At 31.5% G+C, this 25798-nt stretch overlaps 1 protein-coding gene across 1 annotated transcript in view; it reads left to right on the top strand.

The window, feature by feature from the left end:
- The window catches only part of LOC126737534 (allatostatin-like), a 65615-nt gene extending 40316 nt beyond the window's left edge, over positions 1-25299 (top strand). The window contains exons 2-4 of the mRNA XM_050442467.1: positions 20325-20438; positions 20493-20608; positions 24855-25299. Coding sequence (XP_050298424.1) covers positions 20328-20438; positions 20493-20608; positions 24855-24984 — 357 coding nt within the window. The 5' untranslated portion in view covers positions 20325-20327 and the 3' untranslated portion in view covers positions 24985-25299. The remainder of the gene's footprint in view (positions 1-20324; positions 20439-20492; positions 20609-24854) is intronic.
- Positions 25300-25798: the final 499 nt, after the last annotated feature.

Here is a 25798-nt window from a genome sequence, read left to right as displayed (position 1 = left end):
GTGTCATCTCAAAATATTAGAATGTGGAGTCGTAAATCCCCATTGGGTAATACAATGTAAAACGCAGTATTCGCAGAAAATTAACATATGGTGCGGTATCTTGTACGAACATATAATCGGGCCGTTTTTCTTTAATGAAAATCTAAATGGACTTAATTTTCTTCGATTCCTCGAAGGTGATTTTAGTGACGTAATCGATGATTTGCCGTTAGCCGAAATAAGAAACTTACACATACAATTTGACAGTGCGCCTATCCACAATGCAGTGGTAGTGCGGAATTGGCTAAATCAGAATTATCCGAATCGTTGGATAGGATGAAACAGTCCATTAATTCAGTGGCCAGCACCTTCCCCCAACCTTTCTCCCTTAGATTTTTTTCTTTGGGGAACCCTTAAAAACAAAGTGTACAAATCAAGACCGCAAACTCTACATGATCTTTGTGAGCGCATTAGACAAGAGTGTAATGAAATAAGCAGGGTACAGTTAAGAAGGGTATTAGTAAACAACAGAAGACGCGTAGAAAAATGTATAAGAATTAATGGAGGACATATTGAAGGAACTAATATTTAGTTTTGTGGCATTCATTTTTAAATTTGAGTGTTAGCAAAGATAAAATACTAGTAGTATTATTATCTTTGGTGTTTGTTAATTCCTTAAGGTAATTATTTTTAGTTTTTGCTGCTTAGTCTACATTATATTATTAAATAACTAGTGAAGTGAGAATTGCAACCTAACAATGAAATAAAACTAAAAAATTTATAAATGAAGTTGTATTATTGTGAAGCCCAAAATAGTATGATAATATGATCGATTGTTGTTTATTGAAGGATATTTCCAACCTTTGTGTTCTCAAGACGCATGCTAATTAGCCAAAAATTTAAAAAATATTCGTATTTGATTAAGAGTGTTATTGCGCCTTTTAAAAATTTGATTCCAATTTATTTCAACACCCTGTATACTATCATAACCAAATTTGGTACACTTATGTTTTAGGTGGTCCTGAACAATAATCCAGTACCATTTTTTAAAAATAAATAGCGCTAATACTACTTCTCGATTTTTCGCACTTCAAACTTGAATACAGTAGGCCATGACCTGCTTTCTCTAAATGTCGAACTTGCCTCAGAAGTGTCATTTTTGACCATCTATCCAATAAAAAAAAATTTTTGAAAATTGGTCAAGAAACAAAAATTTTAGAGGGGTGGCTAACCCTTAAGTGGGACACACTGTATGTATTTAAAATTCGTATCCTTTGATTTTGTAGAAAATGGTGCAAAAATTGCTTTAAGCCACTTTGGTATGTTGTCACTTTCTGGAAAACGACTATTAACAAATTAATGCGGTGTCCCTTAGCGTTTATTATGATGTTTCAAAAATTATTTTTAACAAAACTGTTTTTATCGAATTTATAAAAACAAATTGTTCATGGAATTTCCTATTGGACAGAATACTAAATCCAAAAAACTAGTTTTACAATTCAGTAGATTTCCTTAAGTTGTCTCTTTATATGTTTATTCTATATCTACTATTATCTACTACTATTATATACTACTATCTACTATTTATATCTTATTATGTTTATTTTAGTAAACGAAAATGTTTGAAATTTTAAAACATTTAAAAATACTATTTGGGTTTTCTCTAGCACTTCAAGTCATATGCGCATCCAAAAAACTCACGAAACTCAGAACAGGATTTAATTTGATTTCCAAAAATTATATCTTGGTGAGTTTTACTCAGATTAAGATTGAAAACCCTGAAGTGAGACAAACAAAAAACAAGCATGCCTTGCTAAAGTCCATGTAGATGGCATCCACTTAAACCTAATCACCCATGTTTCTGTGCTAATATTTTGAGAAAGGTAAACAAGTTTATCGATCGGTAGACCAGTCCCAATTCTGTGCTGCTCAATGCATTTAACGTTTTTAGACAAATTCAATAAATATTCGTAAATAAGCTTTTCAAAATCTTGCAACCCTGACATTTCACTGATTGGTCGATAATTTGTCTAATCTATTTGTATATATAATTATATAATTATATTATATTAATTATAAGTTGTATGTATAATTTGTATAATTTTTTTTAACCCGTTCTTAAATATTGGTACTATCATTGCTGTTTTCTACTTAATTAGAAATTAAAAGAAATTAAAATCAGTTTTAAGAAAAAAAATATAAAGTGATAATATTATTTTATAAAAAAATGGAGGTATGGCATCCGAACTGCTCCCTTTTTAATATTAAGATTTATATGTGCCTTAAAACCCTGGTCTTATAAAATATTAAGTCTTCTAAAATATTATGTAACTTAGAATAATTTTTGGAAACATGGCATTAACAGAACTTCAAAGTATCCCGCTCTGGTTCATAAACACTAGAAAAAAGTTATTTAGATCATTTCCATAATTAGCTCCTTGATTACCCCAAGACTGGTATATCAAGCCACTATTAAATAATGATTAATAAATATTATTGAAATCTAATTTAAATGAACAATAATTAAAATTTATTGATATGTTGCAACCAACCAATACAATTTTGGGAATTTATAAATATCATTTTTAAAGTGGCCGAATAAAATTTTGTCAGAAAATTTTTTCACCCCATAAAGTAGAAAAAAACTTTCCTCCCTTGAAAGCTGATGGTTGTCCAAAAATAGCATCGAAATGTTTTAAAATTAGAAGGCACTCTTTTAATAAAAAAATATGAAAACCCTTTTAGGTTATAAACATGTACAGGGTTGTTTATTTAGACTACGCCTAGCCCGGTTATTATACGGAATGAATTTGTAGAGTCTACTTTTAATAGCCAGAAAATGTTCTAAAATATCATACAGGAGCATCAGAAAGTTAATGAAAAATGCAAAGTTGTATTCTTTAAATCGAAAACTGTGTATATTTCTATATAAAATGAACAATTTTTTTCTTCTGATTTAAAAATATATATTATGTTGATATTTGGTAAATGTTTTTTGAAATCTTAAATTTTTTAGAAAAAAAAATCTAAATAATAATAATAATAATAATAAATCGTCTTTAATTAGATACCACAAAATACATAAGTAAGTAGTATAAAACATTAATTTAATATTTTAATGGTATAGGTGCAAGCAGTGGCGAAGTCTAGCTGCAGTAGCTATTCATACTTAACCACTAAAGCACCATAGATGGCTTATTTATTAATACACTATTAAAAAATGAAAATTAATATTTATACTTAAAAAAGATAAAACAAAAATACATTGTGTTTGGCTAGCAAAATTAAAGTAATGACCTAAAAGTACCCAAAATAATTAAAAAAAAAACTAATAATGTCTAAATATTACAACTTTTAGACAAAAGATAATATGATCATTTTTAAACAATAATAATAATCATTGTAACACATAAAAAATTTAACAGAATAATAATTTAATAACTGATGCACTCACCTTTCATAATTCCTGGTTTATAATAAAAACTTTAAACGCTTTTTTAAACTTGGTATATGTTAAAGATGCCTGTCAGGAATCCTATTATATAATTTAATACTGTTGTATACAAAGCTTCGTTTAAATAAGGCCGTCCGATGACGAGGAATAGTAAATGAACTTGAAATACGTAGGACTCGTGAATGTACGTGAAAAATTCTTTTTTCAAACAAATTTCAACAAATTTATCTTTTAATGAATAAGAAGCATTGGAGCATGTCATTAATTTGTGAAGAAAATTACCCACATGAAGAGCTCTACGATCTTCCATCCTTAACCATCCCAACTCCTCAATTTTACCACTAATACGGTCATACTTTCTTATGCCAAATGTAAGTCTAGCGCAAGTATTTTGAACTTTCTGGATTCTATACTTTGTGTTGATATCCAAGCATGGTCCATAGATAAAATCGCAGTAATTAAAATTTGACAACACTAGTGATTCACATAGATTCTTTCGAAGTTGTTGGCTTAAGATATGTCTACTGGAATATAAAAGTTTTAACGAAAGGTAGGTCTTTTGTGTAATCTTAGAAACATGCATTTTAAATCTTATATCAGTGTCCACCCATATACCTAAATTCCTTGAAGTTTTAACAACAGGAATTACTACACTATTAATATTTACATCTAAATGCTCTCTAATAAAATCAATTCTCGTTTTAGGGCCAAATATTAGTAACAAAGATTTTGAGGCATTTAATTTTAAATTATGTTGTGCCGAGAATTCACTTACAATTTTTAGATCTTCATTAATTAATGTATTTGCCAATAAAACATCAGCAGAATTAAAATTAAAATAAAGTTGTGTATCGTCAACATAGGCTTGGCGTTTACAATGTGTTATTGACTGCAAAATACTAGTATATACTAAAGTATATACCAAAAACAGTAAAGGACCCAACACGTTACCCTGAGGAATACCAGATAAAATGGAGATAGAATCAGACACCCTATCATTGCACGAGACACACTGAAACCTGTCTTTTAGGTAGGAAGATATTCAATTAATCAGGTCTAAGTCTAACTAAGGCAGTCGCCGTTGAATAGTTTTTTCTAAACCCACACTGATAGTTTGGAATAATATTTTTTTCTCATACATATTGGTATATTTGTTTATAAACACATTTTTCAAAAACTTTTGAAAACGTTGGCAAAATACTGACTATTCTAAGGTCAGAAAAGTCCTTAGGGTCGGATGTCTTTGGAATAGGCCTAACGATTGCAGTACGCCAAAGACGAGGAAAATAATGCTTTTCTAGACAGTAGTTTATGAGGTGAGAAATATATTTATCAACAAATGGGCTACAATATTTTAGCATTCTTGCCGATATGCAATATATTCATCTACAATATATGCATTAGAGTGAAATTCCTTATAAATAATATGACTTATCTGCTCAATTGTAGCAAATTCTATTTTTAAACAATTATTTAAATTATAAAAATTGCTATTAAAAAATTTAATTTGATTTTCACAGTCAGGTGACACTGTTTGCAAAAAACTGCAAAAATAATTCTTAAATTTATTGCGGATTAGATAATTACTTAGGTAGGTCATAGGACTTTAGGGTTTTAACATTTAAATCACCTAAGGATTGCCAAGTTATCTAGCTAAGTTATCTAAACAGGCTTTTTTCTCCCTCCGTACGCAAGTCAATGCAAAATTACGACGTATTTATACTCATGCCAATCAATCTGTAAAAGACTTCGCTTGAATTTTTGTAAAGCATTATCTCTTTGTTTCATAATGAGTTTTAAGGTAGGAGTAAGCCAGGGTGCTTTGCATTTGGAGACTTTTATGGTTATAATAGGCGCATGCTGATCAAAAGTAGAGAGAATATGCTGGTTCAAAATATTAAGCTTTCTATCAACATCATTTCCCCTTAAAAAGCTATGCCAATCCTTCCCTTCTAAATCCTGTTCAAACTTATCAAAGTTAAAATTTTTATAGTTTCTTATATTTTTTATTTTAGTTTTTACTTTTGTTATAGATATATTCAAAAGTCAGGCTATGATCCGAAATATGGTTTGTATCTAAGATGCCAGATGAAATTACCCGATCAGGACAGGTTAAAAATATAGGATCCAGAAGTCTGCTAGTATATTGCGTAGTCCTAGTTGGCTCACTAATAACTTGACTCAAGTTATAAGACTGCAAACAGGAAGCATTGGGTTGGCAAGATCAAAAAAATCTCAGTTAAAATCTCCCAAACATATAATCTGATTAAAAATGGGACATAAATAGGAAAAAACATTATCACAATATGATAAAACTATTCATATTTCGATCATGAGGTCTATACATAGCCCCAACTGCCAAACTAAGCGACTTTAAGGTAACCTTTAAAAACAAATATTCAAGTTCATTACTTAGGTTAAAATCAAAAGAAAAAGTTTGAAATTTAATATTATTCCTAACATAAGCCGCTATACCTCCACCCCTACCGACTCGGTCCCACCGTAAAAACTTGTAACCCTGAATTTGGAAAGCATCAGATTTATCGTTTTCAGATAACCATGTATCGGTGAGAAAAAAAATATCAAAGTTTTGATCCTCAAATAAAATTCTAAAATCATTAAAGTTAGTAAACACTGATCTAATATTCAGGTGTCCAATTTTCATTTTACACAAGTAAATTCTCTAAAAATAACAAAAATGTAAATCTTCTAATGCAAAATCAAAACAAAAAATAGCATATAAATAGAAGTATTATACCTATTACTCTTAAATCCGAGTCTTTCTATGCTCTTAAGTTTAATAAATAAAAAATATGTATTAACAATCCAAAAAAAAAAAACAGTATTTAAGGAGTTTACAGTACCTTTTAGTTTTGAGTTTTAGCAATGTCATCTAGATCTTTCTGTGTGGATTGTTGTGACACTTTTTTCCTTTAAAAATTCACAAGTTTTGTATAAGACCGCTAGTATTTTTAGTATAGTTTCTATAATATTTATCTAATTTTCACTAATTATTGAAAATAGTCTCAAGATGTTTTTTTATTTAAGTAGTTTATACTTCTTTAAATTATTTCCCTTAAATCCTTTAAATTTTCGCGCCTTTATAAACTTAATTTTTTAGATAGCCCCATAGAAAACTGTCACTGTCTAGTGAGGTCTGATCAGGGCTATTTGGTGATCAGGAACCATGAGTTTTAATTTACTCAATAAAACAATTTTTTTTAAGATTCTTATTTTATATAATCATGGTATAATCAAGAAACTTCAAGAAAAATTCCATCTACCAAATTTAAATTTTCTCAAAACTAATATTATGAATCAAATTATTCGATTTCTAAGGATACCACTCCACACATGAAATTAACATCCTGCTCTTATTTTTATTTCGACAAAAGTGTAAAAATTTTCTGGTGACATCCCTCCTGTGATAAACACAACTTCCTAACTCCAGAACATCTTATTATTAAAATTATCGATATCTCAGTTATTTATGTCTAAAATATCACTGCAATAAGTTAGTCTTCTTATTTCGTGAATATCTATCAATTTTTGTGTTGGCGGCATTTTGTAAGGATGCTATCCATATTTATGTAGGACTCTTTGAATCTTTTTTCTAGAACATTCAAATTATTTACTAGAACGTCTTTGTTAAAAAATCAAAGAAATAATTATAAACGTGATAAAATCCTTAAATACATATATATTTACTTTTTTTCTTGAAAATATAATAAAATTTGTATTCTTATTAGCTAAAACTGTGCGTTTCTTTCTCTGGAGATTTTTGAGCTTTCTCATGCATACTTCTTTCAGTGTAATAAAAGGGGGACTAGCAGGAATTCTCATTTTAAGAGTAGTGTGGTAATATCTTTTGTTCTTCAATATAACCCATTTTCAAAAGATTTTACTAAATAATTGTACAATCGTGAGGACAAAAATTGGTTAACCGGAACACTGTACCTTTCTTAACAGTCACGGTGACTTTTCGTTAGTATGGGATAGAACCAAAAATACACGACAAGGGTTAAATAGGACAAAGTGGACCGTTATCAATACCTTAATTTACACCGGAAGGACTTATTTAGATCGATTACTAAATTGTTGGTTTATTTTATTTAGTTCATAGTGCTTATATTCCTTTTAGACATTTAAGATGGCTTTAACAGTTTTATTAAAAGAATTTAAAGCTCGGATTAAAATGCCAATCGACAACTGAAATTACTATTATCTTGTATAAATATTTTTCTGGGGTTTTATTCTATATACCAGCCAGAGTTAAATAAATGTATAAAAGTCATTCCAGAAAGACTAGTGAGTTTAATTTTTTGTTATTAGTTTTTTAAAACATTTTACAAAGCAATAAAGTTAGCAGGGCATGGTTTTACACATATTAGATTTTTATTATGTTAATAATACTTATTTAAGGTAATAGTAGTATAGCAGCATAAAACGGCAAAACTTAGGGAGGTAAACAGCCAAAATTCTTATTTCCCCAAATTGAAATGTGAAGAAAGTGGTGCCTGATTCAAATTTACTGCCACGATAAAACCCACAGGTGTTTACAATGACCTAAATGATATTTACCACCCTTTTAATAAGGCTCGAATTTGCTTACTACTTAGGACACGGGTGTTTACATCAACAAGAAAGAATACATGATGTGATTTGAATCGCGTCTTAAATATTTAATGCGTACGATGTAAAGGTATAGAATAATGAGTCCTTAATTATTTTGATTTGTTTATAAAAGCAGAAAAGGAATCAGAAAATAATTTTCTATATAAATTAATTAGTGTCGAGAAACTGAATCTGGATCTCAACATAAAAAACTGAAAAAAAATATGCAATGCTCATGAATTTGCCTGTTGAAGCTAAGGCTATATTATATCAGATTTGTAATTATCTTAAACCGTTTTTACTGTTCGCTTAGATGTGAATTAAAATACTTGATGCACCAAAATAGTCAACTGATTTGATTCTATACGTAGATACTAAACACGAACAAGCTAGATTTAAGATTTCGTCTTTGGTTTAATTCTAACTCAAAACGTACATAAAATCGATAGATACATTGCTTTATTAAAGCGTCGGTGAAAGTAAAGGCTTCCTGGTTTGGTAGAGGGTAGGCCTCAACCATTTTACTAAAGTAATTCATAATGACCACAATATACTTATTTTTTGCTTCTGATTCTAAAATATTTGCCTTACTTTTCTCAGAGCCTTTGTTACTCCAGGATATCCTCCAGATGCAGGCATGGATATCCTCTAGCACTTTTGAAATCTGACATTTAGGCACAGCCGTTTGCTTTCTTTCCTTTTTGCGTCAACTATTTTTTGCCACAGGAGTCTATTTTCCAAAAGTGGAGAGTTCCATTGTGCTTAATATAATTTGACACATGGTGAATATTTAAAAGCTTCTTCTTAAGTTGGCCTTTTTTTTTCTTTTATGCAGGTTAAGACTATCTGGATATCGAAATTTTCCTCTTGGTCTCTTATAAGATTTCCATTTTGCCAAGTATCATCGACGATGATGGTTTTAACAACAGAGCTTTATTCTTTTCTAATTGCTAACAATACTTGGAGACCTCTGGAAAGGGTCTTCTTGATACGGCTTGCTGAATACAGGTCAACGATGGCCTCTTCGGCTCGAACTTTCTTAGTTTAGCAGGAGTCAACCTACTGCCTTTGCCTTTCTGTTTCTTGCAGCTACGTCCTCCATAAACCTTCCAGTCGAATAAAACGTGCAATATTGGCTTCAAATTATTGCAAAGACTCCTCGGACTTCTGGCACCAATTTTTCAATTTCGTGCCGTGGTTATCTCCCAGGCACAATGGGCTATAACGCATCACCAAATGCCGCGCCAAGTAGCCACAGACTTTTTGCTTTTCGGTAGACATTATTTGCAGGATAGCAGGAGGATCTACTAAGGACCAAAGTAAGGCCAGTTATCTTCTTTCTGAGTAACCAACCGTTTGCTTCTCCACCTGCTTTAAACTAACGCTGATAAATAGGTTGAACTTGTATCAAATTGCGGCTTTTTTCCAGTTAAGAATATATTACCAAAATTGCTTTCTTTGATTATTTTTTGTTTTTCAAAATCTTTCCTTCTAACCTTGCAAAATTCTTCCATAGCTTTTCCTCAACCTCGCTTCTGAAATTGGAAAGTGTGGCAGGGTTTTCTTTCAGTTTTGTAGAATTTTCTAGTAATTTAGGTTTCAGGTTAAAAGAATCTCCTAGCATTTTTTTTTCAAATATTCATTCATTTTTGTAGAACTTTCCAACTATTCTTTGTCTTGCAATATTTTACCAATATAGCCTGCACCACCAAAAACAAAAATAAATTTAAAAAACATATACAGTGCTTTCATTTTAAAACGAACCACTTTTAATGACTTCTTCGAAAAAAAAACGCGTCAACCAAGATATACAGAGGGTCGTGATTATATATTTGATAAAGCTCTATCAATCACCTCACCGCTTTCAGCTAACTTCACTCTGATATGTCAAATGGGAATCGCCATTGTATGACACATCATTGTCAGCAGTATTAAAATGTCCATTCAAAAGTGCCAGACGTACCAGCGAATAAGGAGCTAAAATATCTGGTAATAATGAATATTTTATCGACGTCATACTTTGGTGTGTTAAATAGATGTCCTATAGCATATAACTTTAAATTTTTTTTGTCCTTGTCCTTTGTCCTTTACAGGGACTATTTCTAGGGAGTTGAATTTGTTTGACAGTCTTGATTTTAAAGTTTTAAATAACAAGAACAACTCCCCAGATCTGATAGATTCCAGAAACCCTGTTAAATTAAATAATAAAAAAAAAAGACTTATCACACTCACTCACTCAGTAGTAAAATACACTAACTCATGATTGAGGAACTGCTCTCGTTACTTTATGGGTTTAGCCGCTTTGGGCCCAACCAAAACCCATAGATCACTAATAAGCAAACCATAGAGTGCCTAGTAAAAAATACAAATACGGGACAAATCGGAATAATTTGATACGCGGCGCCACTAGCGTCCGCGTTAGTAAATCGTGACCAATTCAATTGCCGTGAAATGTTCTCCATGCACAGCATATTGTAGACAATAAAAAAGAATTAAAGTGGTGGTAACATTGATAGTGGTTCAATGAAAAATATTGACGAATTCCATTAAAAATCGAAGGGAATTGTAATTATGGTGGGAGTCTCAGTCAGGAGTCTCATACTTATAAAGTTTTGAAAGAAAAATTTATAACAAGGTAATTTTTAAATATTTTAACCAAATGAATAAAAGTTAGAATTCTCCAGATCCCGTCCAAAGCGTAATTAATCCTTTAACAAGGGCATACAATCTACTACCCAACGGTGTATCAAAAATATAAGTTTATAGACTTATAAACTGCAAAGATGTTCAAAATATAAACCCATTAATCAGTTTACACAATTTATGCTATTAAGTGCTCAAAATGGGCTGAAAATATGCTCCGTTATTCGCGAGACAATAATAAAGTCTGTTTTGAAATTCCTTACGAACATTGGCATTGAAGTGTTTGTCTGCTAATATTTCTACATTCGCGAGTAATTCGATTGTTTAAATAATTTATATTTCAAGTGGGGTTTTAAAATCTCTGCTTTTTAAATACCCCTAAAGTAAAAACTCTAGTGGTGTTAAGTCTGGCGATCGTGCAGGCCATTTAATTGCACATACATCCCAGGAAACTATTCAATAAGCCACTCTCGAACTGTCAAAGCTGAGTGTAGTGTAGCATGAGCCATTTAAAATTTTTCGCAATTCTGAATTTTTTAACTGAGCGTCAGGCTGACAATTTTAATAATAATAATCACCTGGCTTTTAAACGTATTAAAAATCTTAGTTCCTGTAGTGTTATTTTTGTACCTATTAGATACTGCGAAAAATACTAGTTTTTTTTTATGGTAAACACAAACACAAGAGGAAAGTCCTATGTCACTCTTGGAGTGGTGCTTGCGCGAAGATATTTGTGGGCATTTATCTTGAATCGCTGTAGGTTATATGCGTTGGGAAATATGTGAGGTGAAAGCCCGTTCCACAAAGAAGATGTTCTCCAGATGAATGAGTCCCGATACAGCGACGTCCTTGGGGTAGGCGGGTGGACTCGATGTTGATGAGCCACAACTGCTAGACGCGTCCTTCTTGCCGGAACAGCCCTGGGTACAATCAGGCCTGCCAGCTCAGAGGAGCACTTACCGTGATAATAACGGTAGAATAAACAGAGATCAGCCACCTTTCTCCTATGCTCCAGACTATCCAGACTCTTTGTCAGTTCTGGTTTGTCGATAAGACGAATAGCTCTCTTCTGTATAGAATCCAGCAGGTTTAAACTATGCTTGGGTGCAGAGCTCCAGACATGCGAGCAATACTCGAGGGAAGGGCGTATTTGAGCCTTATAAAGAGTCAGCAGCTGTTGTGGTGTATACAGTTTTTTCTTTTTAAAAAACTGTATACACCATCGCCGCTCTGACGACCTCGGCAACGTGGTCATGCCAGGACACACTGTTGGTGACCTCGACTCCTAGAAGATGTAAAGATGATTTCATTGGCAATGTTTTCCCTGCCATAACCAGCTCCGGGCCACCAAGGTTAGTCTTCATCGTAAAAACTGCAGCCTGCGTTTTTTTAGCGTTAAAATTGACCAAATTTTTATCGCCCCACTCCAAGATTGTTCTAATATCGTTGTTGGTTGAAGCTACTTATTGCTGCCTAAGATTCTGAGAACTTGCATCCTTGAGGGACTCCAGCGTTAATGTTAAATTAGTCGGAGAGGTATCCATCGACGGCTACTTGGATTGTTCGTTGTTCAAGAAAACTTTTGATCCAATTCAATAATGAGTTTTGTATGCCGATTGAGCAGAGCTTGGTTAGTAGTCCCTCATGCCACACTCTGTCAAATGCCTTGGAAATGTCAAAAGCGACTAAGCAGGACTCGCCGTGCTTCTCCATGGCCTCCGTCCACCAGTGTGTGATGTAGGCCAGAAGATCACCGGTGGATCTAAGCTTTCGGAAGCCGTATTGATGATCGCTGATTAATCCAGATGATTCCAGATATCTTAACAGTTGTTGGTTGACTGCTTTCTCCATAATCTTCAATATTACTGGAACTAGTGCAATCGGGTGGTAATTGGAGGGCATCGTCTTCTTACCCTTTTTGGGTACAGCTTGCACTCGAGCAGTTTTCCAGCTTGTTGGAAATTGGCCCTGCTTATACGATGCCGTGAACAGTCTACATAAGGGAGGAGTCAATTCGTCTGCACAAGGTTTTAGTATTAGGGCTGGAATTCCATCGGGTCCAGAAGCTTTGTTGGTGTCTACGCTTTTAAGAATTTTATTTATAATTCGTTGGGGAAACGAAATTTCTCCCATCGATGAATTCACCCTTGGCAAATATGGCGGTGTTTTGCCTTGCGAGTGCAGAGTAGAATTGGACGCGAAGAGTTTACCCAGTAAGTTGGCTTTTTCCCTTGCTGTTACCGCGATAGAACCACCATCTGCTGTTAGGGGTGGTAAGGCCGCCTTAGCAAATCCTTGACTAACGGCTTTCGATAGAGACCAGAAAGATCTTGTTCCATTTGGGTAGTTTAGCATCCTGTTGTTGTGACTCTCTTTGCATTCATCAATAATTCGCTTGCAGCTATTTCTGGAGGCTAAAAAGTTCCTCCGATTTTTGATGTTGACGCCATTTGCGATATGCTGCGTTTTTAGTGTTTACTGCCTTTTTGCAATTCAGGTTGAACCATTGCTTGTTGTTTGATCCGCATTTAGTAGAAAAAGGGATATAAGCTTCCATTCCTGCCAAGATCGTCTCTGTAATTTGGTTTGCACACTCTGATGGATTTATTGGTTCTAAAGCAGACTTCTTTCCAAGGAAATGAGTGATAAAATTCTTGAAGATGATTCCACTCTGCTGATTTATAATGCCATACCTTCTACGGCATCGGAGGTCCTGCGTTTTAACCTCTAACTGGCAAGAGACTGTTCTCAATTTGTGGTCCGATGTTCCTAGGGGGCCATGTACTGATACAGTGTACGAGTCAGGGTCTGAAGCCAAGACCAGATCTAGGAGACTCGCGAACTCGCCGTCTCGATCGGGGATTCTGGTAGGTTCCTCCACAAGCTGCGTAAGCCCGCATATGGTGGTAAATAGCTCAGCTTCTCGTCCTTCATCGTCGTTCTTATTGCAGAAGCGCAGCCAGTTGATATTGTGAACATTAAAATCACCCATGACGATGATTTCTGCGCTTGGGTAGTCAATTTGCAGATGGTTAATGCAATCAACCAGGTTCAAAAAGAGCCGTCTATATTGGGTGTCGCTTGGTGGTCTGTAGATACAGCAGATAAATTTCGTGACACCACTGGCTATTATTTTGAACCACATGACGTCGAAGTCCGCAGGTTCAAGCGTTTCCTCCCGCTGGCAACTCAAATCGTTCTTGACAAATACTGCCAATCCAAAGTTTAGTCGAAATCGGGTGTGTAGATCGTATCCAGGATAAATGAGGTGGACATTTGTTGTTGAAGGTTTCACCTTTGTTTCTGCCAATGCCAGAATGTGAGGCTTATTTGATTGCAGGTGTTTGTGTACTGCATTAATATTGGTGTTTAGGCCTCTGATGTTGCAAAAATTGATTTTTAAGCTTTTTGATCCGCCTGATGGACCCCCCCGACCAGCCTCCACCCGGAGATCCGAATGGGAGGCGAGTTTACCTAATCTACCTATCTATAGTAAAATAAATACGCCAAATATTACACTGCTTAAAATTTTGGGAATTTCAAAATAGTATTAGTTATTTTCTCGCAAATAATGGATGCCTAAAATAAAAATATTTGGACTCAATTAATTGTTAACTACCATACATTTTAACTAGTCAATCGCTTCAACTTGCACGCGTTTTTCTTTAAGAAATGATTAAGGGCCTTTCATTTAGAAATGAAAGCACTGTATGTTCTTATGCGATTTTCATTTGTTTTTTCAAAATATAGCATAATTAAAAATAAAAAAATCTCTAATATTATCATGGTTTTCATTATAGTGCTATTTTAACAAATGCTATTACCCTATAAACCCATTTTACTTCGTCTGCGAAGGGTCCATTCTGCTTTTCTACGTGACTCATGTTTTTTTCTTGACAAACACTGTCGCATTTCTAATACGTGCGAAGACCTCATGAGGTACAACTTTCAGTTTGTATATCTCATTTTTAAAATAGCCCCATAAACAATAGTTCAGTAGTGTGAGGTCTGGAGATCTTGGAGGCCCACTAATAGGACCACTCCGCAAAAAACAGACGTTTATATAAGTTTGACTTAATTGAATTCAAGGCTCTTAGTCCTACCACAGGGACATTTAAATCTAAGCCAGTTCAAGCATTAGTAACTAAATGTGAAGAGCCACTTACCGAAGATTCTATTTAGCAAAAATATTTTTGGTCAAAATTCGTTCAAAATAAAAAAAAACACGTGTCTATTAAATAAAACTAATAATATGGCCATACAAAACCTAACTCATCCCTACTGGCATCGTAAACGTTCCTTGCCAATTACTTCAGGATTTACAGAACTTATTGAAACTTCTAATATAGCAACTTTCTTCAGTTCTAACTATAATCATTTGTTTACTAAAATCTACTATGAGTTTGCAAATTATTCTGAATTTCCATATATTAATGAGATAATATCCATATAAACCTACTGAATAAATACTATTCCGTTTATACCGTATATACACATGAATCTGTAACTGACGTTAATAACTGAACATGTTGTGGTTTTTTAATAGAAAATACAAATTACGAATCTTCGATCGAACAAAAATAATTTACATAAATCAATTGAAAATATTAGACCTATATTATCTTTAATTCAAAGGTTAAAAGGTATCTTGCAATCACACGCAATAACAAATGGAGTACCTATCACAAAATTACAATATTACTATTATATTATGTTGTTTCTCACACTTAAGAGTTGGTTTATATATATTGATGCTTGGCGGCAATGTTAAAGAGCAGAAACCTACTATATGCCGAAATCTGAATCTGCTGGCCCTTTATTTACTCGTGTAATTTTTTATTCCAAATGACTCTTTGTATGTATTATATGTATTCTTGAGTTGACTAAATAAAAAAACGTTTATTAATAATATTATTATTACTTCGTATTTATTGCCATTGTAAACGAATGGAATATATTAAAAATGTAGTCAGGAAAATAATAAATTAAAAAAAAATCATTTAAATTCATTAATTTCAAGTAAAAGCTAAAATAATTTAAAAAACCTATATTTCAAGATAGAACCTTAAATGGAAGCTTATTTTCACCCTATAGTAGGATCATAACCGGTCATGGTAAATAAAATTTAATGCGTCATAAAATAGGCTTAAGTGCGTCTCAAGTATGTACCTGAAATAATATAGAGCTGGACGCTATTGATTATTTTATATTTGTATAAATATATCGTCAATTAACTTTCTTTATAAAATAATGTTAAAACTTAATCGATTCACTTAAAACGGTATTGCCGTATTGCATAATCTGATAAGTAGTCTAACTGGAATCAACGTTATTTTTATATTTATATCGGTATATAAAAGAAATTTGTAACTGATTTTCAGCTTGATTTTTTATATGTTTAATTCCTTGACTAAACTGCCCTGATGAACCTTAAAGACGCAAAACGAGTATTGTTGTCTGTTAAATGTTTTCATTGCTCTAGCATAAGATAATTGTGTTATGTGTATTACATGTGTTATATTGTAACAAAATTCAGAAACACACTTTTATTGACAACTGAAAATCTCTAGCCTGACTCGAGTTGACTGTCGTTTAATTATTTGCAAGGTAAGAACTGCCTTAACAAAAAAATTGTATAAAATGTCACGAAACTCGGTCTTTTTTAAAGAACCATGGAACTAGTAGTAGTAGTAGATATATGGAGACAATGTCCGGCAGATAGGCGTAAAAGTTTCTTTCCACCAACCCCTGAAACCTTGTAATTACCGCTGAACACTCTTTCTAGTCTCACTAAGCAGGCGACCCTTCCTCCTAATGAAGGAGGCCCATTCCGTTTAAGGTCCTTTAGTTCCTTTCGTAGTAGGAACGGGACACCCATGTTTTCTCTCCTGATCCTAGCCCATCATTCACATTCTCCTATAAAATGATGTTGGGTCTGCAGTGGCCTGTTAGAACTCCGGTCAGGTCTGCTATTATCCCTCTTTGCCGGGACAGTATAGCCACGCTGTCCTAGCTTTACTTGAATTTTATAGCGGTTTTTTGGCCTGTCGACAACCGCTATTCCTACTCCAATTTTTTCTAATGTTTTCCCATGCTCAGCTGTCTAGGATATGCGAAATGTATCTCTTACTTAGTCCAAGGTAGGGTTCGGTGGGAGAGCTGATCCGAGCTTCCCGAACTCGTCTGCCCGCTCATTGCCCTCAGCTCCGCTGTCGCATTCCAACCGTCTTTTTCATACCCAGTGCATCCCTGTACTTTTGGACCAGTTTGATGGTGGTCCTGGGTGCTTGGATGCCTTTTAAGGCAGTTGGCTGTCGGAGTAAATGATTATTTCAGTCTCCGGGTTCCCTTTGACTTCCTGGTGACCACCTCCAGAATGGCGAAGACTTTCGCTTGAAAGACTGTCGAATATCTTCCAAGCGAGAAAGCTTGTCAGCACTCTATTCCTCTGTGGGACATTTTTGAATGGTTTATGTACCGTATTTGCAAATCCTTATAACGTCGAGCCTCTATATAAGGACATTTTTAGCGCTATCTTTTTTATGGTTTTGTAATCCAACTGACTTAATTTGCTGATATTTTTAATTAATGTCAAGATTAATAATTTCAGGAGGAGTAAGAGTAAACTCTTCTTCTTAATTCTAATCTTGTTGTCTCTCCATTTTTTTATTTTCTTCTTAAAATTGTTGGTGCATTTTCATTTTTAGACCTTTTATTAAAGTTCAACAAAATTTAGTTTTTAAATTTAAAGCGTTTTAATGTACCTTTTAAAAACTTTTTATTTGGTTTTTTTATTTTTCTTTTTTATAACAAAATAAATTTCTTTATTTTGATCACTGTTTCTTTTTTGTTTTAGCAATTTTGTTAATTACGTTATGATTTTTTTAATTTTAATTAATTTCATTTGTGTATTAAGTAGAAGCTTAATTTTAATATTTTCATTATTTATGCAAATTAAATAAAATGAAAATTTTAATTAATTTTTAATTTTATTTCTTTGAATCCTGGTAATTCCACTATTTAAATTATTATTCAATAGTTTAAAATATAACGTGGTCATTATATTATTATTTAAATTCGCTGTTTAGCAAGAATTATAAATAAATAATCATTACAGTCATTTTTAAAAAATCATGAATTTTAAAATCCTCTAGAGAATGTAGAACAAAAATTTTTCATATTTTCTCCTCGAATTTACCCAGTTTTTTACTACCCTCATCACATAAAATATTTACATGTTAAGAAACCAGTAAAATCTGATTTTCTTAAGGCTATTTGCCTTTTAGGTACAAAAGAGATTGAAAATACGAGGCTTTCACGTGCGTAAACAAAGGATTATTTTTGAGTGCATATTGGCTGAAAAATATTTATGAAATTTTTATATCTTTGAAAGGCTTGTAATTTTTTACTAGTTTTTTTCGTAAGGGGTATATAAACGGATACATAAGCCTTAACATTTTATTTATCAAATCCCTAATAAGGCTAAATAAAACGTAGTAATATAACAAACTAAATGCCCCAAATTTTTTTGAAAATATTATTTAATAATATTGTATATTATATCCAGAAGATGAATTATATGCTCGAAACATGCCTTAAAATACAAAAATTAAATTATATAATCATTTATTAATTACATATTAGCATAACTTGATGCATCATGATTTTCACTTATGTCAATTTTTCGCTAAAAGCCTCTTCTAATTAAAAAATAACAGTAATAAAAAAATCTCTTGAGAATAATTAATCTTTCTAATATTTCTAATATAGACAACATGTAAAAAACTGCATGAATAAAACTTAAAGAAAGATTTCAAGTACTTGGAAATAGTTGTTGATGTAACAAAAGTGTAAAATTATCGTTTTTTATATGAATGGGAAATATGGAATTTTGTGTTGTTTGATATTGTGGTTTTTTTTATTCATTGCATAGTGGCATGAAGCTTATTAAAAATGTCAGATAGGTATGCCAACTTGGCACACCTTGAAAACGCAAATTTTTATAATAAAAACGTAAATGTTTGTTGCCTTTTAGGCAGTTTTTAGGCTTTAAATATCTTCAATTTTAATACTTTAGGAACCATCATATCTTTCAATTATTTTTGTAATAGAGAAAATTGTTATAGACTGTCTAGAAAAACGGACAGAATAGTTTTGAGTGCCTGAAATTTTAAAGATCATTTTTTCCTCATTTAGAATAATTTCGAGTCTTAAAGTACCCTTTTCCGTATTTGCAGACGGTTAATTGTTTTATTAATATTATTATAAATATAAGTAATTTTTTCAATAAGAGTTTATCTTCCTGATTCCTGGTACATAGTAATTATAAACTTTAAATCTACTTTAGCTGCTAATAAACCTGTTTTGTTTTCAAAGTGTCTTACCAAAGGTCCAAATAATCAAATTTCCCAGTCCAGCGACCGTAATTACTCCAATTAAATATGTGAATTTAAAGGTAGAGCCTAAAGGTCCCTTCGGTTTAGAGCCGTTACTCTCAAATTAACTCCCAAGGCTAAAATTCTCCGGTAATTAATAGAGGTCCTCGGCCATTAGAGCTGTTAGTATATGTGTGTTAATTGTGACAGCAGTGTTTTGTATTTATTATTACAAGTTTATTAAAAATAGAGAAAAAAATTCCTGAAAAATTAGGTAATTTGAGAATCTGTAAGAAAATTTCACGCTTTCCTTAATAATCTTGAAATTGCCTATTTTTCTATTTTCCTGTAAAGCAAAGGCTTTCTTTATAAACAATGAGGCTCATTAGAGGCACTTACCGTAGAGTTATATAAGCCGAATGTTTCCTTTGAAGCTTTGCTATTAGTCGTGCTACAATTTATTTTATAGACTGAATTACCTGGTGTATTTTAGCGCTAGTATGCAATTTTTGTAAGTCTTTTCTCCTTTTCTCTTTATCTGAAACAATAAAGACAAATAAACAAATTATCAAAATAACTATAAAATATTGCTTTAATTGCCTGGATAGGAAAGTCTAAGCAATTTTTCCACACATTTGAAACATTTTTTGACTAACTAAGAAAATAAAATTTTCTGGTAATAATTAAGGTGACTTCAAACGTTCATAAATATAAAAACTAAATATACTTTAAAATACTAAAAAAACATCCCTGACTGCCTCGAAGACATTAATTGTTTTCCACACTTTAAACAAGCCCATCAGTAAAACGAATTTTCCAACAAACATTTTAATTCACTCGCAATTTCAATTAAACGTTGTTTTATTTAAACGCGTTGAATTTCAATAAAATATAAAATTTATCTATACATCATATTTGCACTTACCTATTGGGATTCGTGAAATAAAACGTACAATAAATAATTAAAAATAACAGCACATCCGGTTGACCTCACTCATTTCCATCCTTTATTTATTAGACATAAAGAAAATATCATCGCGTTTATAAAACCGTTAAAAAAACTACAAAAAAAGCTCGCACGTCTGTCCGCACACACGAGAAAAATTGTCCTTTTATTAAAAAATTCCGACCCAAGTTTCTCGACTGAGAATAGTTTATACGATAACGATATACACTATGGCAAGAACGTTCATTTATCATATAAATTTACAACTGAAAAACCAAAAATAAAAGCCTTAAACTGTTTTTTCTCATTTCAGAACATGCAACTTGAACTTCCTCAACTTTTTGGTCGTCTCCTCTTCGTCACTCTGGTGGCTGCCGTAATGGTTGTTAATGGAAAACCACCCCATTTTGCACCAGATCCTTTACAAGTAAATAAAGAATGATTAAATGTAAGTTTAAGATATTTTAATATGTACTTCTAGGGCTTCAATAACGATCAAGATAATTCGGTGATGGCTAACAATTTAGATAATAGCGGAATGAGACCTTGGCAGCTGGAACTTTTGGCTCAGAGAATGTCCGAGCTTAATCAGATCAGGTATAGTTAAATTTATATGTTTAATTATAGAAATCAGTGAATTTTTAACCAACAAAATTTTTATCTTATCAAAAATTTATTGGAAACTCAACTGTTACTGAAAACTAAATTAAACTTTAAAAAATAGAAAACGTATGTTTGGTAATGTTAGATTTAATGTATTTTTTTTTATTTAAGTTTAAAAAATATTAGTGCACTTGCAAAACAATATTAAGAGGTCAAAAAATGATTTAGAAATTTAATGTTAATTCTATTTCTTCACTTAGGTAGTGACTATATTTTGATAACTTCTGTTTTACAAAAAATTCCAAATTTTTTTTTAGGTGAATTTTTAAAAATATAACATTTTAAATTTATATTTTTAAATTTTTTAGCTCTAAATTTTGACATCGTCTTATTTAAAATTCACCGTTAAAATTCAATTACAATTGATTTTTTTTAAATTACCGTTAAAACACAGATCTTTGATCTGACTTTAAAAGAAAAGATTGAACTTTTGGACTTGTCTTTTTTTTTAAGAAAGATTATTAGTATAATATATATTTTTGTCAAAAAAGTTAAAAAAAAAACTATATTTTTAGTAGCACATAAATGAAAAATTTTTTTTGTATTTTTGTCTTTTTAAATCTCTGGAAATATTTAAGTTTTTTTAATTTATAAACAGCATTTTATTGAGCATCAAATTACTTTCCACTAACCTAACTAATCCTATATCTCATAAAGAAATCACCCAATTTGGAACAACTTATACACCGATAGAAAAAATGTCTTTCATTCACATCATTAAAAATTTCATTATTATTTATGTTATTATTACAATACTTATATTAATTTTTTTTTTTTGAGAAATAGTATTTATAAAAAAAATAATTTAATTCGTTTGCTCTAATCTGTAAGATGCCGTAAACGTTAAAATGAACGCTGTAAATAACATTTTCGTTATGCTTCATCGATTAGTCATCACACGCGTGGTTCGTATCACCCGTTAAAATTTAGTTTAAAAACTGTGTACCGTTCTTGTGTCACGGCAACTATATAAATCTTACCGGAGCAACAAATGCATGGCCTGAAGTGACTAGAAATCATATTGATCCTGTTATTTAAAAATAGTCTAATGTTTAAACGCTGTTAATAACATCATAATAAAATCTTTATTATTAAAATGTAATTTCATATTTCAAAATTTACATCCTTGATTCGTCTATAAAGTATATGCAAATGTTAATAAAAAAAATACGTTTATTAGACATTAAGGTGTAACAGCAAATAATTACAAAGTACAAAACGAATATATAAATGTATTTAGTGTTACAGAATTTAAAGAATTAATTAATAATTAAGTATTATAAACATTGAACGGAATATTTGGGTGTTTCACTATTTAACGACAACAAAAGTATCAAAAAATTGGTAAAAAAAACTATACGATAACCAACACAATCCAACAACTTTACATTCTGCTGAGGCCTTAATTAATAATACAGACCTAAAAGTGTTATTAAATTTTATTAATTTTTTTAAAGAAAATAACATATCGCGGAACGGAAAGAGGAAAATATTAGGAAAAGAGATGATTGTATAATAATTTATGACAATTTTTAAAGCATTTCAGGAACAATTTTTTTTTTGGTACTAAAAACCATAACATTAGATTTTTCCGGATTAAGCTTTAGATTATGATACCCAGAAAATTGACATACAAGTTTAAGATATTCATTAATGCATAACTCCATTTCTTTAAAATCTTTCATATCAAAACACATGTAGATCTGCGTGTCATTAGCAAAAGCCTGAATCTTATAAAAGTTTAATGATTTTAGTAAATCTGAAGTATAAATAAGGAACATTAAGGGGCTTAAAATTGACTTCTAGGGGACGCCAAATGCTATAGCTTATCAAAAATGCTATAGCTCTATAAAAAAAAAATTATTTTTACAGCACAGCGATTGAAATCTGTAGGATAAATATGATTTTATAAGGATACAAGATTCGTTGTAAAATCTATTGCAATTTGGCCAGCAACAAATCGTGATTTACAGTGTCAAATGCCTTCGAAAAGTCCAACAACACCAAAATCGCATGAATTTTTTTATCTTGTGCTCTAAGTATATCATCCAGTATATTTATCAAAGCTACCGATGTGCCATAACCCTTTCTAAAACCACATTGAGTGTTAATTTGAGTGGAATAATATTATTGTTCTTGCAATACTCACACAGAATTTTGTAACGCTTCATCCCTTTGTCTCATAAATATTTTTAAATTTTCATTTATCCATGGAGCCTTAGGCTTGGTTATAAGAGACTCTTTAATAGGCGCAGGCGCCTGATAATTAAATAAGATTAAAATTAAATAATTTAAAATAAGGATTTTCTGGTCAATATTAATTGCATATAATATTGTCATCTCACGGTAAATCCCTCATATTAATCAAAACATTGTTTAAATTAAAATTTTTAAAAAATCGATGTTTTATAACTTTAGGTATTTTAACAGTTTTGTTAAATTAAGATCAAATTAGGTTTTCAAATTTTATTTTAAAATCAAATTTTATTTTAAACAATAAATATTCAAGCTGTGCATTAACTTCAAAGTCGAAAGCTGCCATTTCTAGAGTAAAATTAGTTTTTACATATGCCGCAACACCCCCACCCCTGCTAACTCGACCTCTCCTAATTAACCGGTAATTAGGTATATGAAAATGCTCGAATTTAAGCCACGTTTCAGATAAAAGCAAAATATCAAAATTATTCAGTTCAGTCATTAATTTAAATTCATTAAAATTAGTAAAAAGAGACCGCACGCGCACATTTAAATGATGAAGCTTAACATTCTGTCTTAGTGAACCAACAATAGTGTAGAATGAATCAAATCGAAAGTAGTATAATGTAATCAATAGTAATATTAAACAACAAAAAAGCAAAAATAAATATATAAATACCCAACAAAATATACCCTTAAAAAATGGCAATAAATGATTTTAAATACCTCTTATCGCTTTTCATTGTACTTCGAGACTCATCAGAAATAAAAAATTATCTAAACTTTGTATTAGAGACTCAAAAAAATAATAAAAAAATAAAAAACTTTTGAGCACTAAGACAACAACTTCAAAAAGCCGCCATGGCAAAGAAAAATAAATAATTGAGTTTATATAGGTACTAATTTTAAAACAAACTTTTAGACTACTTACAGATATTAACAGATAATGTCATTATAACAAATAACAGTCGAATAATTAAACGGTCGTCTTTATTTTAATATCCGATCTAAATTCGATTTTAATATCTTTATTTTAATAGTCAATATCCGATTCCTGCGAAATGAGATGAACAGTATTGTTATGCTTAACATATACATTTCCATTTAGCACCCACGCATTTTTAAACGAAAACTCCCGCACTGCTCGGCTAAGTAATAACAGACGCATTTTTATCAGACCCTCCTTAATCAAAATCCCAGCATTTTTTAAATGTTTTTTATTTTTTAGCACCAATAATCTTACTGCATCCATCGTAAATCGCACTAAAACTGCAGGATGTCAGTTGCTCGATGTTTTATCAGGCACGCGGTGACATTTTTTGATATCAATGGCTTGAATATTTACTTTCATTTTGTTAGTTATTAGGCTCTAATATTTGCGCCATTTTCGACCGCTATTCCTTGAATGCGCATATTCATATTAAGCACTGCTTGTTTTTGCACCTCAATGGATCTGCGCAGAGTCAGATTTTCTTCCTTAAGCTCTTTAGGAAAGTTTTCCAGAAGCCCTGGAAATCTTTTCTCCGTGGGCACGTACCCGTTTCTTAAACTTTTTCTCGACCCCAATGGTACCTCGTTTATAATTTCTTATAGAAATTTGTCATTAAAGGTACCTACTATGGTAGACTTAATTCCTCTCAAATCCGTGCTTGACAACCCCATATTATGGCGCCAATTTGGCAAAACAAATAGTCCGCAATTACTGGAAAACTCGACCAAAACACCACAAGCAATCTAACTCACACTTAAAGTCTACTGGAACACAAAACTCCTTAAACAACAAATTTTTGTATATTTCGTAGAAACTTTAGAGCGCTAGTTCGACACTACTTTTCTCTTGAAACGCCATCTCTAGTCTTAATAAGCACAAAAAAATAACAGAACAAAAGGAAAAAACTAAAGAGATATATTTTTTAAGAGTAAAAAATTACGAATTACATTAATTTTATATATTTTCAAAATAATTGATTTTATTTTTTTTTAGTCAATTAAACAGTCTGAACGGCCAAGATTTCAACAGATTCGACCGGGAGCTACGGAGCGGCAACGAGATCAAACGTCAGAGCCGCTACCGCTTGTGCTACTTCAACCCCGTATCCTGTTTCAGAAAATAATTAATTTTTCTCGCCCTGTACTACATTTAATAACAAAGTATATAAATAATTTATTCAGGTATTATTTTCCATTTTAAATTTCCGTTTGTTGAAAACATCGTGTGTCAAAGTGGCAACATTTCATAACTGTATTATATAGTATTTTTGTGTAAAAGAAAACATACTTATTATTAAATTAATAACTGAAGAAATATAATCATGTAAACATTATATACTTTAGATGTTGGTTTAAAATATGTTGTATTATGTAGTTGAAATCTTGTATATCGTAGAAAAATATACAGAAGTAAAGCATTAAATTATGGTACAAATTAATTGCATGCTATTTTTTTATTTTATACCTATTAAACTATATAGTGGGTCGCCCAAAAAATACTTGATAGATCTGTCTTTAAGTAATAACTACTCAGGATTTACCAAGAAAATTTTTATAAATTATTACTTTTATTTCAACAAGCAAAATTGAATTATTGAGATGTGTTTATTTTTACTGAGTGTTTTCAATTAACATCTTCTGAATGGTTTAATATTGAAGGTTATAGCACATACTATAATGGAGGGGATTTTAATAGTAATGATGCACTGATAATGTTTTTTGATGATAAATTGCAAAATAATATAGAAATCCTTACAGGGGATATAAATATTGACTTGAAGGACGTAAATAGCAGTACAGTAGATGAATATCTCTGTCTCATGACAAATTATGTTTTTTTGCCCTATATTAAACTTACAACTAGATATGACTCAGACTCCTGCTTAGATTACAGCACCAAATTCAAATTCAAATTCAAAAACATTTTATTTATCCCAA

Source organism: Anthonomus grandis, chromosome 6 (genome assembly GCF_022605725.1).
Source record: "Anthonomus grandis grandis chromosome 6, icAntGran1.3, whole genome shotgun sequence".
In the NCBI taxonomy this organism is placed as follows: domain Eukaryota; kingdom Metazoa; phylum Arthropoda; class Insecta; order Coleoptera; family Curculionidae; genus Anthonomus; species Anthonomus grandis.
The sequence above is the reverse complement of the archived record's forward strand: the minus strand, read 5'-3'. Positions and strand labels throughout refer to the sequence as shown.